Raw genomic sequence first — 17025 nt, 5'->3', positions numbered from 1 at the left:
CAGGTTATTCATATTTTAGTGTTAAAGGATAGTTTGTAAATGCAAATATTTTCATAATTCAATGTTATTTTTTTGCACTAAAAAAAAGGCAAACATTTGAAGTTGTCATTATTTATGGGCATAATGTAAATTTTTTTTTTCACATCAAACCAAGAGGAAAATAGGGAGTCATTTTTTTTGTAGGTTATTCTGCTGTTATTATTTTACTGTAGATCATATTGGTCTGTATGTGGAACCTGAACTAAAATGAGTTCCACAGCCTTGACTGTGAAATTTTTCCACTTTCCAAATTCATCCCACGGGCCACATCAGAACCTTTGGTGGGCCGCATTGGGCCCCCGGGCCGCATGTTTGAGACCCCTGGTCTAAACCAATATGAAACATAAAACAAAAGGTGCTAAACATTAAAGAATGAAAATAATAACCATGAAAGTAAAAACAATTTTTTCTAAATATTAAACAAAAGTAGGAAACAATCAACATAAACAATTAGCAAAAAAAAAAAAAAAAAAAAACTAAATTACTAAGCAAAACAGTAAATTAACTTTGAACAAAAAACTACATTAGCCCTGGTACATCCATTATTTCATTTTCTTTTTTATACTGTTCTCTGTAAACTGTATTTCAACTCTTTTGCCATTTAAATAAACTAAAATTAACCCTTTCAGGCATAGTGGTCACTACAGTGGACAATTATTCTACAGCTGTTCTCTTATATATTCATGAATTTTGTTGCTTTAGTTCCATATCAGACAACACAGTAGACACTTATGTATCATCCCCATAGACTGCAATTCATACCATTACTGTCACTTCACTGTTCTTGATAAACCTCATCTACAGTAACATGTTTGAGTGGAAATAAATTGCTTTTTACTGTTATTAGACTGTAATTTTTTTTGCCCATTATCTCCATGAAATGAATAGTGTTAGAATACTCATTAGAGTATGTTAAAATGTGAGAAAACATAAGATTAGCAGCATTAAAAATGTTTTTATTTCATAGTTTTCACCCACTATATCAGTAAATACACGTTAAAGGAAAAATAAAATAAAATAAAAATGTTTCTTTGCTTCAAAAATTAAACTTATGGTGCCCAGCTGAGTGGACATTTGAGCAACTCCATGAAAAATAGGTTCATAGGAAAATTTTCAGTTGCATTGTTTTTTTGTTTTTTTTTTTTGTTCATGCCTAAAGAGGAATGAAAACACTCAGGAAAAAAAATCTTGATTAAGGTTCTCATAATTCATACATGAAAGGGTTTAAATAAATAAATAAATAAATAAATAAAAGCCCATCAACGCCAGTCCATAGTGGGCTGGATTGGGGGGGAGGGGCCAGTCCACAGTAGGCTGGACGGGAGGGGGGGGGTCTCTTTGTCACTGTGAACATTTCTGAGGGGAAAGGGAAATTGCCACACGAAAACGACTTTACTATTTTATCTTCGACGGAACCTGACTTTGTAGGTATCACATAATTTTCAGAAAAAAATCGAATTTGGTAAGACCGGAAATGGGGGTCCACAGAGTATCCCCTATTTTCTTACAATAGATCAACCGGAAAAAAAACATGAAAAGGAACGAGTCGCGCGACCGGTGAGGAGACAATAATAACGTCCATCACTGTCATTTAAAAACATGTGGACCAAACCGGAAACCCGTGTGAACGCCTCTGGGCCCTCGAAGGGGATTAAAATAGTGAAGGTTTGGCATCATTTTAACGTAATAATATTTCAAACGATACTGGACTGCTGTGTTAGCCTGTTCACGTGTTAGCTTACCTGGTATTATTTTCAGGACGTTTGTGCACAATCAGCTGACTGTCTTCTACAACACACACAGGAAACATATGGAGAGGTGCAGAGACACAGAAAGACAAAACAGAAAGGAAAACAAAAACAAAGCTGCAACTTCTATTAGAGTCTCAAGCATGAACGCATATAAGCACCTCCACTGAATAAAAGCCCAAATGTGATCATATACTTGTGTGTGTTTCACTGGGACGAAGCAGGGAACTTTACCCTGGAGAGAAACACACTAACAATAAACCAGAGCTCATAAACAGGTTTTGGTCTCCCTCTTGTGGAGACAAATGACATGTTTCAGTAGACTAAAGCAGAGTGGGAGAGAAAACTGACTGGTGACACTTCCATAGACGCCCATTGTAAAAAAAAAAAAAAAAAAAAAAATGGCGGACAAAAAAATGGACCTGTTTCCGGGTTATGGAGGCGCCAATAGTCCCAAACATCACTAAATGTCACTGTCTGTCACCACTAATACGGGGTTTCTGAGGGTCATTAAAAAGCATTAAAAGTCATTAAATAGATTTTGTGAAAATTAAGGCCTTAAATGGCATTAAAAAGCATTCATAGGTTAAGAATTTTCATTATGCCTTCTAATCTTAATGTTACAGGGATTATTTTCTTTTGTTCAGACGAAATAATAGTAGAGATGTTTCAGCTATCGCTGCAGCCTTCCTGTTGCAACAACACATCATCAGTAGGATAAAACTAACCTGTCTCATGACAGTCGATTATTTTGTCTGAAAAAAACAAAATAACCCCTGTAAAAAGCAGTCAATTCAATGTCCAGAGGCACTAAAAAATTAAATACAGTTGATGGGGGGGCATTGTTATTCACAATTTATTTTGATTATATAAACATTTAATAATTTGGATCAGAAGTATAGTGTGATGATTGACAGGTAGAACCCTTTAATTGGCTATTGTTTATGGCCGATACACGAAATCACAACACCAGATGCTTGGAATGCAACTTACTGTGAGCGTGCTCATGCTGTGGCGAAAGAGCGGAGGGAGTATTAGCAAATGTCGGAAAAACAGGAAAATGCAAGTTTCAGCAGAAGTGATTGGAGAAGGAACTATTCAGAACCTGGTTAAAGCCTGTTGACAGGAAACTGTCATAAAACTATGTATAAAACTGTATCTGCAGTTGGATATGGGCATTAAATTTATTTAAAGTGGCATTAAAAAGGACATTAAAGAGCATTAAATTAGATTTGCTGATACTTGCAGAAACCCTGTAATATCACTTCCTGTCTGGACCAGGTCTGGACACACCTCTCATCTAACCACGCCCCCACGTCAAAAAGAGGCCAGAATGTTTTCTAACTGCAGAGAAGTTTTATAAATGCAGACAAATTTTGTAAACGCAGAAAGTGTTTTGCAAAAGCAAAAATCGGGTTTGTAGGAGCAAAATAAGTTTTGTACATGCATTAAAAAAAAAAAAAAAAATATATATATATATATATATATATATATATATATATATATATATATATATATACAGGGGTTGGACAAAATAATGGAAACACCTAACATTGTGGCATCATAGAAGGTGCTTCCATTATTTTGTCCAACCCCTGTATATATGTGTGTATATATATATATATATATATATATATATATATATATATATATATATATATATATATATATATATATATACACACACACACACACACACACACACACACACACACACACACACACACATATGTATAGTTGTGGCTTACAAAACTTCACCTGCACTTACAATACTTCCCATATGTGTACAATGTTATCTGGCCTCATCTTGATGCCTTAGAACCTTAGAACTTCCTGTGAATTTCTTTTGATGATGCTGTCCCATTGATACAGTGAAAACCAAAATGGATATGAAAGATTCCAGAGTTCAGGCTTTGTGATTAGGGGTGTAAGGAAATATCTGTTCTGCAATATATCACAATATTTCATTTCACAATACTGTATCAATGTTAAAAAGTACTGTATCAATATTTTTAGGTATTTATTCAAATGCAGACATGGGTCATTTTTGTTTTTAGTTTTTCTTTTTGTTTATATTTTATTTACTATTGTTACCTCTGCCAAGGAGGTTATGTTTTTGCCGGCATTGGTTTGCTTGTCTGTGTGTGTGCAAGATAACTCAAAAAGTTATAGACGGATTTGGATGAAAATTTCAGGAAATGTTGACACTGGCACAAGGAACAAATGATTAAATTTTGGTGGTGATCGGGGGTGGGGGAGGGCACTGATCTGCCTTGGCGGAGGTCTGTGCTCTCCGAGTGGTTTTTTAGTTTAACACTGTTTTATTAAATAATGGTTATTTGAAGCATCCTAAAAGCACGTTTTACTGTCTGAGAGACAGATGTTAGTTCAGTGTTTTTCAACCTTGGAGTTGTGACCCCATGTGCGGTCGCCTGGAATTCAAATGGGGTCGCCTGATATTTCTAGTAATTGTTAAAAACAATTAAAATAAAAACCTACTAATAAAAATTATATGGTGAGTTGACAGACAATCATAATCCATAAAAGACAAACTGTGAAGCTAAAACTGAAGCACTGTGGTTCTGTTTATCTGTCAAATGTTCATTGTGGTCAGTTTCAGATGCTGCAGCTCTTTCATAATTCATAGTTTGAGTTCTTGTTTGTTCAGTATTAATTGTCAGCCTTGTAAATCTAAGATGGACTGACTGTACATATCCTGACCAAGGAAAATCAAATTCTCCCTTTGTGCAGTAATCTACACCTGGCTTGTCTGCTTCCGTCCACAATAATATACATTACATAGACTAAATGTCCTCTAAAATTAACCTTTATTTGAAACATAACATGGCAAACTCTTACATGATCAAAAACAAATTAATTTTAGCAAAAAAAAAAAAAAAAAAAACCCTCTCCATTTTGAATGTCTGGGGTTGCCAGAAAGTTGTGATGTTAACATGGAGTCAGGAGACAAAAAAGGTTGGGAACCACTGGGTTAGTTCCTTCATTGGGATTGCACCAAATAATATTATGATGTTAGTTATGAACTAATAGAATATGAACATTTGAATAGGATCTTAAATTAACGTCTGTAAAACATAATTTAGCCTAAGTTTTAAGTTTTTACACAGGAAAATGTTGTGATATAGCATTAGCTCCTGTTCTGGTCAAATAAAAATGTGTTTAGTATTTGTGCATATTTCTGGTGTATTCAATTTTTCCAGCAAATAATCCTCAAAGAAAAAAAATGTAAAAATTTCCTTGTTAACAGTATCGTGATATATAATATCGTGATCCTAGTATTGTGATTTGTATGGTATTGCCAGATTCTTGCCAATACACATCCCTATGTGTTCTTCCACAGATGTAAACCTCATCAGTACCTAAGCAGAGTGCATTCAGACCTTCAGGACCTCTTACATGCAGAGATTCAACGTCATCAGCTGAATTATGAATAACTAAACACATCATTAAGTGTCCATAAGCAACAACTGGGATTTTGCTGGCAGGTCTGTTTGTCTACTTTAGACCCAGAAGAGAAACTCAGTGTCTCTTCTCGGCCCAAATTTCCAAAATCTTTAAATCTAGTTTATAGCTTTCCATAGATCCACTCATAAAGTCTCCAAACATTTTTCTTTTCCCATTGTTTTAACTTTGTTGCATCTTTCATGGAGTTTCGTCCTGTTACATCTTTTAGTCTTGTTCCTCTCACATCATTTCTGGTGTATTTGTTTCTTTACTTCACTTAAATCTTCATTTTTGTTTCGATGTCACTTTCATTGTGTTGTATTTTTCGGGTAGCATTTCTAGACACAGCAGTGGACCGTGGAATGTAACAACAGTTTTCAAACATCCTCTTGAGTCCATGTATGTGTATTTATCTTTGTAACAGAATGGATAGTCATGCACTGGAGCCTGAGGGTCAAAGGTCATGTACATTCAACAGTGGTTTGCATCCTTTCACACAAAGATTCCAAAGGACTTCATGAACCTTTGTAATTTTGTACTGAGTAATATTCTCTCTGAACAATTCTGTCATGATGTTTGGCACAAAGGGAGAGTCAAACCATCCTTGAAAACATTAGTCCTTTGGTGGATTCTCCTTTTATGTCCAACCATGATCCCAGCACCCGTCAATACTTTTATAAATGAAATCACGGTTAATGTAATTTGGGTTTTTTGACAAGAATTCATTTCACTGTCATTTTATCGATACAACTGACCTAATTCAACAGACGTAGAACGAGTTAGCACTAGTAACCTCACAACTACTGAGATAGAGGTTAGTTTAAGGAGTCATACAGTCGTGGAAAAAATGATCAGACCATCAAAAGTCATCAAAAACAATGGTTATGCAATCCAGTACTAACTCCTGTGTGTATCACGTGACTAAAACAGACAAAAAAGAAAACATGGAATGTCTAAAAGCACTGTTTTTGTCAGTACAATGCCATAGATATTGTTGGAAGAACTGAAGTGATCTTGGTTTTTATCAAGAAAACATGGAAAATGGATAGATTTCAGCTCTGAAATTAAACTACTATGAGCTATTTTTGTTGTTATTATATTTGTCCAAACAAATGTACCTTTAGTTGGACCAGGCATTAAAACTGAAAAGAAATTGGAGAAAACAAGGGGTGGTCTAATAAATTTTCTGCGAATGTATTTCTCTAAACCCACTTTTCTTAGTCTTTGGTTCATTTATTTGTGTATTTGGACCCTAATAGTTCATACAGTTTGAATTTGAACCCTCCAGCTGCTGCAAAACTATCATTATATTCATTCCGGCAAAAATGGAGTGGATTTCTACAACCTGTTTTAATTCCTTCTTAATCTGTTATGTCTATAACTAGTTCCGTCTCCACATTTGCACATATAAGATCCAGATTTCAGATGAACATTTCTCCAGTATTTCTCCATAATTGTTTGTCAGCAGCAGCAGTTTTAGTACATACTGAAAATATGGCCAAACTTGGAGCCCATTACCTAAAATGTTCAGTTGTTGGTTGAACGGGACAGAGCAGCACAGCCAACAACCTGGAGGGGGCGGGGCCTGAAGTGGTTCCTATGCATTTAAAGGGCCAGCGCTCAAAACGACCTTTCTGGTGTCATTACTCAGAAACAGGGTTGAAGATGGACCTGTGGAGTTGAATTAATGAAGAATTCAGACCCAAGCAGAGCATTTACAGATTATGGAGACCACAGGGAAATGTTGGAAAATGAAGAATTCCTTTTAACAAAAGCAAAATATCACTCCTTTAAGGACTGTGAATGCGTCTCAAGGGATTTTAGTATAAACCTGTTATGAACTTTTAACCCGTAAAGACCCAGTGCTACTTTTGTGTCAGTTCCCAAATAAACTTTTCTCTCTAGTTAACCTTCTTAAGTGATTTACCTCCATTTATTATACTTTTATCCTCTATTTAGCATTTTCACTGCAAATCATGTATTTTCCTATATTCAGTTTCCTATATTTGATTTAGATGTTCATGAAAACTCCGAGTTAATTCAAAGGTTATTATATCAAAAACAGAGAAAACTGAAGAAAGTCACTTTTTCAGCAAATCTATCATGAACTGAACATAAACCCAGTGTTTCCATCCACTGTCATTGATCCAACTCCATGGGTTTTACTGGTGAATCAATGTTGTAGAAGATGACGGTGTTTCCACTGTAACTACGGAGCCTCTGAACGTCCAAATGAGTCATATCTGATGACCATGAAAAGATGAAGAACTGTATTTTACATCAGTTATTTACATGTATTGATAGGATTAATGGATCAGCAGGTATTTTAACAGTTTAGATCAGTAGATGGTTTTGGTTAAAGGTGGATATTTAGGTCTTTATGGGTAAAAGCTTCAGCAGCTGAGATGGAAGAGATGGTTCTTCACCTGTCAAAGCTTTATGGGAGAGGAAGCCTTCAGCCCAAAAACATTTGGAAGATTGTGAGATTAACTGGAAGAATGTTCTTTGGAATATTGAGAACAAAACAGCACTTTTTTAGACATCAGACAAGACACTATGTTTGGAGGACACCAAACACACCTTCACAACTGTAAAGTACAGTGGCAGTAGAACAGAATAGAATAGAATAGAATAGGACCGGACAGGACAGGACAGGACCGGACAGGACAGGACAGGACAGGATAGGACCGAACAGGACAGGACAGAACAGGACAGGACCGGACAGGACAGGACAAGACAAGACAGGACAGGACCGAACAGGACCAAACAAGACAGGACAGGACCGAACAGGACAGGACAGGACAGGATAGGACCGAACAAGACAGGACAGGACAGGATAGGACCGAACAGGACAGGACCGGACAGGACAGGACAAGACAGGACAGGACCGAACAGGACCAAACAAGACAGGACAGGACCGAACAGGACCAAACAAGACAGGACAGGACCGAACAGGACCAAACAAGACAGGACAGGACCGAACAGGACCAAACAAGACAGGACAGGACAGGACCGAACAGGACAGGACAGGACAGGACAGAACAAGACAGGACAGGACAGGATAGGACCGAACAGGACAGGACCGGACAGGACAGGACAAGACAGGACAGGACCGAACAGGACCAAACAAGACAGGACAGGACCGAACAGGACCAAACAAGACAGGACAGGACCGAACAGGACCAAACAAGACAGGACAGGACCGAACAGGACAGGACAGGACAGAACAAGACAGGACAGGACAGGACAGGATAGGACCGGACAGGACAGGACCGAACAGAACAGGACCGAACAAGACAGGACAGGACAGGACCGAACAGGACCAAACAAGACAGGACAGGACAGGACCGAACAGGACAGGACAGGACAGAACAAGACAGGACAGGACCGAACAGGACAGGACTGGACAGAACAAGACAGGACAGGACAGGATAGGACCGAACAGAACAGGACCGAACAGGACAGGACAGAACAAGACAGGACAGGACCAAACAGGACCGAACAAGACAGGACAGAACCGAACAGGACCGAACAAGACAGGACAGGACAGGACCGAACAGAATAGAATAGAATAGAATAGAGCTGCATTTTCATTGTGAGCAATGAAAATCCGTTTAGCAGCTCTGTTCTGTTCAGCAGCCAACACAAAGTGTAAAAAGACTGTATTAAAATATCATCCCAAATACTGAAAAATATGGACAATGTAAAATAAATAAATAAAATAAAAATTAAATTGCACTTAATTCTCTTCAGACATTTTAGATTGTCCATAGCTGTTCAGGTTATTCACATTTTTTGTGTAAGGATAGTTTGTAAATGTAAACATGTTTGTGTAATTTTACTTTTTACACTAAAACAAAGAGAACAATTTGTAGTCATCATTAATTATAGGTCATCATGATTGGGATTTATTAGTCTGATCCATTTGAGATTGAACTGGGCTGAATCTGGCTCCTGAACTAAAATAATTACATTTACAAATTCATTCCACAGGGCTGATTGGACCCTTTGGTGGGCCGGTTTTGGCCCACGGGCCGTATGTTTGATGCCTGTGTTACAAGTCTTTTATTCATTGGTATTACTTTGCAGATTTTTCATTCTTTTTATCATACAAAACTCCAGATTAAACCAACCATGATTCTGTTTTTGAAAATAATTGCCTTTTTAACTATGTAACTGCGGAATCTGATACAACAATGTTCTTTGTATTTCTGTAAACTTCTCTGTTTTTCCATCTCCCCACTCTTTTTGAGTGTGTCAAAATCTACAAATACTATTAAGCTATTCACTGAAAACATCCGTTAATCTCCTCCTTTTTAGTACTTGGGTCAGTTAAAAAAGTTTCAAGTGAATTAAAAAGTAATTTTACAAAATCTCACAACTTTTCTGGAAATGAGGCTTGAACTGCAATCACTTGTGTGCCATGAGACTGACTTTAGATGGACTCAGTTTTTACAGACTAAGACGTTGTTAGTGAAGGCATCAGTATCAACAGTAGCTGAGGCATCCTTGTGAATGCCGCTAAATCTAGATGCTGGATTTAGCATATATCTTACCACACAGATGTCCTTTTATGTGAAAAGACTACCAGCTGACTCCTGTAGTTTTCACTACTAGAAAGTAATGTTGTGTTCAGGACCCTGGGGGTTTCACGGTAATTACTCTGCTTCAGTGGGTTTAACCATGAGCCTCTAACCCGTGACGGTCATGAGGATTTTTTACCCCTATTCTCTCAGACACACTGAGGCAAAGAGATTTGAACAGTGAAACAACACAGAGAAGACGCCACCACCGAAGTACCTCTGCAACTTCATTATCCAATTTGGTAAGACAGTCTTTGATTTGGTTTTTGACTCGACAGCATCAGGCCTGTCATGGGTGTCCAGGAGAGTTTGGGTTTTTCCATGTCTGTCAGTTACTGTTGTCGGCTTTAAAAAAAAAAAAAAAAAAACGACCTGTTTTTATTTGATCAGAGAAGAGAAGCAGACTTTAGTTGAAATGTTTTTATTACTGAGGTGATGCTCCCATTCATCAGTGACAATCTATCACTTGTTTAAATGTAAGAAGAAAAAAAGATTAAAAAGAAGTCTGTTAGGATGATGATTTTTACACCCTACTCCACAGCAGCGGGACCACATTGGTGTAACATGTGATCAAATTAAATGAATTCAAGAATTAAAATCATCAACCTGAACAAGTTTATTGAACACTAGGGATTACAGACTTCAATCAAATATTTGATAAAGGTCATAGTTGTTTTTCCATAACTTTCAGTTGAGGTTGTGACACTAATTTAAGTATTTCTACGCAACATTTGGACCAGGACCATTCGTTTTCTGTAAAATAAAATTAAAAAGTGACATAAAAATGGGAGATACTATTGTAAAATTTGAACAAATCAGTTCAACATAACACAACTTAGAGGTGTTTAACCCTCAAAGACCCAGAGCTGTTTTTAGGACCACTGATCGTGCGGTATTCAATTATTCTTCTTTAATTTAATGTATAATAGCAGTCAGCAACAACTGTCAACCATCCTTTGATTCAAGAAAACCTAAAGTTTCTTTTAAAGTCCCAATTTTTATGTTCTTCAACTGAAAATGGTACAAAATTTAAAAAAAAGTTTTTATCTTATGAAGTTTTATGCATTCATATATATCTTCTTTACTGACCAAGTAAATGTGTCAAAAAAGGTTCAAAGTAAATGGAAATGACATGAATTAGAAGAGAGGGTGGTTAAGCAAACATATTAGACTATGAGAAATAGATTGTTAAATAAATATGACAAATAGTGCAACATTTGGAGTAAATTAAGTGGTAAAGATATAATGAAGCATTTTAGAAGAATTAGTATTAGTAGCAGCAGGTGGTGGTGTTCAGGGGTTAAATGTATCCAGACCAGGTACTGGCCTTGTGCCTTCAAAGGCGTTTATATCCTGTAGGAATGTCTGAGTCCTGGTGTGAAAACCAACAGGAAGTTGTTCTTATAGTAGGCTGTACCGACACCTGAAATGATAAAGTGATGAAACCAAAGAAGGTGATGTGGTCAAAGTGTCTTGTCCTGTTGTAGCTTGATGCGGTGTAATCGTACAGACGGAATGCCTCGTGGAGACTTCAACATCTACTTCGCCAGCGGCAGGCGGGGATACGTCCGAGCTGAGGAGTATGTTTGTTTGACCGTACACATCCTGTTTCCAGTATGTGATATTTGCTAACGGCCCTTGTCTGTGAACTGTGTGGTGTTCCTCAGGGCGGTGGGCATTGCTCTGCTGGTGGTCGTCCTGGCTGCTCTTCTGATCCTGGGATGCTGGTACTTCAAGAAGAGGAGTGGTTACAGAATAATCAGGGTGAGACCGTCTGCGTTTATTCTTAACAAAAGCTCTGACTCTACGTCTGTCTGCTGTCGGTCAGGTATTTCACAGGTTTATGGTTTTCTTCCATTCAACACCCTCAGTGGCGGCTCATCAATAGGAACTAAGGCACCGCCCCATCTCACATGAGGAAGAAAACAACTGGAATCACCTAAAATAATTCTACAAAAACATTAATATTTAAATAAACGAGCTGTACATGACACAGGCAGTGAGTACTGTGTATAATCTGAATTCAAGTGGCGTTTGAAAATGTTTTCGGTCATTTTAGTGAGCAGTTAAGTCACATGTTTCCTGTTTGGGGCGCTGCTCGAGAACTCCATAGACTCCCGTTACAAATGGCTTGTGTGCAGTGGACCCCCCTCCAATACAAGCCGTCAGGGCGCAAAAACTTGTGCCCAAGCCCCGCCCACAAGAGTAAACGTCACATTCCGAAAAGAATCAAGACCTTCCTCAGAAATAGAATCGGTGAACAGGTCTGTAAGTAACGCCACTGAGTTAGGAGTAAACAGCTGGTTAGTTCAGTGGTTATCAAAATGCACTACAGCACAGGTGTCCAACATGCGGCCCAGGGGCCAAATCCAGCCTGCCAAAGGGTCCAGTGTGGCCCTTGGGATGAAGGTGTAAAATGCAAAAATTACACTTAAGATATTAACAATCCTTTTAGTTCAGGTTCCAAATTCAGACCAATTCAATCTAAAGTGGGCAGGACCAGTAAAATACTGTCATAATTATTTATAAATACTCACAACTCCAAATTTCTCTTCGTAAATATAAATATTTTCATGTAATTACACTAAATTAAAGTATAATTTCACAAAGAATGTGAATAACCTGAACAAATACAAACAACCTGAAATATTTTAAGAGAAGTAAATGTAATTTTAACAATATTTTGCCTGATATTAAATGTTTTGTGTGTTTGTAGATCCACTGTGATCTGTAAGGTATAATGAACATTAGGTAATGATAAACTGAGGCAGAATATTGTTAAAAATACACCTATTGTTTCAGTTTGTTTGTGTTATTCACATTGTTTCAAAGGATAGTTTGTATATGTAAACATTTTCATTGTTTAATTTTACTTTTTTCACTCTAAAACATAGAGAAAATTTTGGAGTTGATATGATTTATATATTATTATGTTATTATTTTACTGGTCTGGCCCACTTCAGATCAAATTTAGCTGAATGTGGCCCCTGAACTAAAATGAGTTTGACACCCCTGAACTACAGTGTGGGGGGGCGCAGGATTGATTCTCAGTATTAGTGGTATCGTTAATATGTTTTTTAACCCTAATGTTGATTTTTTTAATGCCATGTGATCTACTCACACTCCCTCCACCCCTGGTCTAAATTCATTGGCCAACTATCAGGGGAAAAGACACTTGTCAGGGACATGTCTGAAAACACATACTGTGTACTTTTATTTCAAATGAATTAATATTTTAAAATAGTGGTGCATGTACATGTATCCTACAGCTAAAAACTGACTTGGATACTGCACCACCAAAAAATCATTTCCCCAGCCGCCACTGAACACCCTTCTACTTATGTCTTGGTATTTTCCCACAATTCCTCATTGATCTTTCTCCCCCCTCCCCCCCACAGAGCCCCAGGTCAGGGTCACCAAGTTTCACAGGAGGCCAGTACTCAGAGGCAGGACCCTCAGCAGATAACAAGATGCCTCTGACCGACTTCGGCAGCTTCCGGACAGCGGTGAGGGAAGAGGTGCTCGGCTCATGACGGTCGCCAACAAAACTAGTGTGGTGTCGGTCTAATCCGAAGTCAGGATGCTTTTCAGAGCAAAGCCTCAGGTCTCATAACCATGTACAGAGCATGTGGGTCTGATGTAATGACCGCTTGAAAAGGAGATTATGTCACCAGACCAGAGGTGGGTATTAGAAAGGCCTCTGCACAAAGGCAGGGAGGTATGTGCACGTGAGGGTCAAGTGAGAGGAGGGGGTGCACATCTAATGAGCCCCCCCCTGACCTGGGATGTATCCACCGAAGCAGAAGGGCTCTCAATAAGTCACATCAAATGTCTGCAGAAGGGATGTCAAACATACGGCCCATGGGCCAAAACCAGCCCACCAAAGGGTCCGATCCAGTCCATTCAAAGTACAAAGATTACACTGACGATATTAACAATCAAGGGTGTTAAAACCCTTTTAATTCAGGTTCCACATTCAGACCAATTCCGTCTCAAGTGCACTGAACAAGTAAAATACTCATAATAACTTACAATGACAATTCCAAATTTTTCTCTTTTTGTGTAAAAAGGTAAAATGACTTGAAAATATTTACATTTGTAAACTATCCTTTCACAAAAAATATGAATAACCTGGAAAAAATATGAACCTGAGAAGTCTTAAGAGATCTAAGTGTAATTGTACCAATATTCTATCTGGGGCGTCCATGGCTCAGATGGCAGAGTGGATTGTCCAATAACCGAAGGGTTGGCGGTTAAAGCACATCTTTTGTAGATGGAAACATTTTCAGAATGTAATTTTACTTTTTCCACTATAAAACTTAAAGAAAAGTTTGGAGTTGACATTATTTATTGGTTATTATATTATTTTTTTTGCTGGTCTGGTCCATTTAAGATTATATTGAGCTGAATGTGGAACCTGAACTAGAATGAGTTGAACAGCCCTGCCCAACAGTTTATACAGAGCTTTATTATTCAGATTATTTTGTTAGATTTTAAAATGTTTGTCAGATTTGTTGAGATAGAGGTTAGAGATATGCTATGTGTGGGTCAAATGTGGTATTGGAGAGGAAGATGTAGAAATAATGATGCATGTTTACTTATGTGCTATGAGACGCTGACGTTTACAGGCTGATACACTTCTCAGCCAAAATTTAAAAAAAAAAAAGTCAACATGCTTAGCTTTGAATACAGGACACATTCATCATGGTGCTATGTGTTGTCATAAATGTCACAACATTTTGTACATCAATCAGTGCATTGATTTTTGCCCAAGATCTTGTATTGATGATGGACAGTTGGACCACTGTGTAGTCTTCTCCATCACACTCCAGTCTTTATGCTTCAGTCAAAGTGAGGGTCATTTCAGAGATGGGAAGCTCCTCACTGCATCAGTTTGGGTTAAACAACAGCTGGAACATAGTAATCACTGCAGTAATTATCTAATGAAGGACGTGAATTACTTGCTTAGTTAAATCCACTTGAGCCAGGCTATATACAATAACTACAACTATTTGACAATTAATTGGCAGATTAAAAGTAGTTTAGAAAAAGAACCATTTTTTTTATTCCTCTAATCCATACTCCTTGTTGGTTAAACATGAAGTGAAGTTGTTGGTTCCACAGTAACGTTAGTGTATACAGGGTTCCTACAAATGAAATTTAAGACTTTTTAAGAGCACTTAGAACAAAATTTAATGCCCATTTCATGACCATACTGGCAAAAATTTGTGACTCCTAGAATTTAGGAAAATGTATTTATTTACTCCAACGCCTTGATTCCCAGCATTCAGTCATGTCTCACTGGGGGCTGGAAAGTTTGTGATAACTGGTTCCTAATTTCAGTATAAATTGTTGGGTTGGAACGAGTGGAACTGAGTTGACCAACGTTACTTTCTTTGCATTTTGGACATTTAACAGACACATTTAGACCCATTTATGGCAACATAACTTAAGACCTACCATATCAAATTTAATAACTTTTAAAGACTTTTTTAAAAGTATTAAATGCAGATTTGTTAATTCAAGACTTTGAATACCCCATGGGAACCCTGTGAATAGGTTTTACCTCTCTCACTGATTATTACCTCAGCCAAGAATAGTGGATGTTATGTTTTTATCGGGGTTTGTTTGATTGTCTATTAGCAAGATAACTCAAAAAGTTACTGATGGATTTTTATGAAACTTTCATGAAATGTTGATACTGGTAGAAGGAACAAATGATTACATTTTGGTGGTGATTGGGGGGAGTCCTGTGCTCTCTGAGTGCTTTTCTAGTTTTAACTGTTACCATTGGTAACTATAGTGACAAAAATAATGCATCTGTTGGTGGCTTATCGTTTAACCATTCCATTAGCCAAGGGTTCTCCAATGTAACACATGAAACCCTCAGCCATTATTCATTTTTACAAATCCACCCATTTTCACAGGATTATCTTTAGCTCATGCCTACCTCTTCATAAAGTTTCCTTAAAGGAGACATAAGCTACATTCAGACAGCAGGTCTTAATGCACAATTCAGATTTTTTGGTGAAATCTGAGTTTTTGTGTGCTTGTTCATATTCCACATTAAATGCGACTTCTATCAGTTTTGAGTATGAACTGAATGCAACCCTCAACTGACCCGCATACACAAAAGAGGTCCTGATGTAATACGTGACCACGCAGACACACACTGTGTTTATGCAAGTAAATGTTTTTCCCACCGCTCCTCCTCCTGGGACGCAGAATTGTGATGTTTGTCGCACTTCAATGACATAAAGGTCGGATAAATGCGACCTGGCCGTTCAGATTTAAGTCGCACAGCAAAATATTAGGTAAGTATCGGATTCAGGACCACATATTAAAGTGGCCTGGGTCAGATTTGAAAAAAAATTGTGTTAGTGCTGTTCAATCTGTCTTTAACAGATCGGATACAGGTCACATATGAGCAAAAAAATTGGATTTCGGACACATTTGCCTGGACTCTGAACATAGCCATAGTGTACCTGATTGAACAGGTTAGTCTCACCTGTCATGTTAGGGGGTCAGGATGCTTCTGCTGGGTCTGGTGGTTCCAGAGGACTGAACGATGTATGGTGACCTCCCAAGAGCCCACGTCAGGTTCCCTTATCGGAAAAGTGGCTGTATATATTTTATATTGGCTGAGAATATTTATAGATTCAAAATAATTTTTACAGACCCCAGACCTACTTTATAACAGGCAAAGAATGGATACGTTTTATTTTGCATTCTGTCTGCTTTAAGGTTGGCTCTGTAGTTTTTAGTTTGTAGTAGTGATCATATTAACACCTTCAGCCTAATGCTCGGAAAAGGACAGGACGTTATAGAGTAGAACTTCTGCACTGCTTTTTGAGAACATATGTGTCCCTCTGTCTCCAGGTTCCTAATGCTCCTCCAGCCTATGAAAAGATCTCCTCTGGGCCGCTGCCTCCTCCATATTCCCCCTAAAGACTATCTGATCAACCTCTGAAGAAAAAAGGAAAACAATGAACAACCCTCAATTCTAGCGGATGCCTACTGATATGATTACTGTCAGTATTGTTCCTAAAGTTTCATAGATTAGAATATCAACAGATGAAATCCTTGTAGCCGTTTCTTTGTAAAGTGGTTAATCACATATATGAGCACAATGTACATAAGTTGTTTCACTAAACAATAAAAGAAGCTGTGGATAAGAACGCTGTTTGAAC

General features: G+C 37.7%; 1 protein-coding gene across 2 annotated transcripts; it reads left to right on the top strand.

The window, feature by feature from the left end:
* Positions 1-9936: 9936 nt before the first annotated feature.
* Positions 9937-17024, top strand: mlana (melan-A). 2 transcript variants are annotated; one of them, XM_030150465.1, is made up of 5 exons: positions 9937-10077; positions 11323-11415; positions 11503-11599; positions 13234-13341; positions 16715-17024. In XM_030150465.1, exons 2-5 carry the CDS (start codon positions 11327-11329, stop codon positions 16781-16783), a joined length of 363 nt encoding a protein of 120 aa, XP_030006325.1. In that variant the 5' UTR covers positions 9937-10077; positions 11323-11326; the 3' UTR covers positions 16784-17024. The 2 variants fall into 2 exon arrangements, with proteins under 2 accessions (XP_030006325.1, XP_030006326.1); XM_030150466.1 differs by lacking the exon at positions 9937-10077 and having other exon boundaries at positions 11304-11415.
* Position 17025: the final 1 nt, after the last annotated feature.

Source organism: Sphaeramia orbicularis, chromosome 12, assembly GCF_902148855.1.
Source record: "Sphaeramia orbicularis chromosome 12, fSphaOr1.1, whole genome shotgun sequence".
NCBI classification, from domain to species: domain Eukaryota; kingdom Metazoa; phylum Chordata; class Actinopteri; order Kurtiformes; family Apogonidae; genus Sphaeramia; species Sphaeramia orbicularis.
This window is presented reverse-complemented; position numbering and strand designations above follow the sequence as displayed.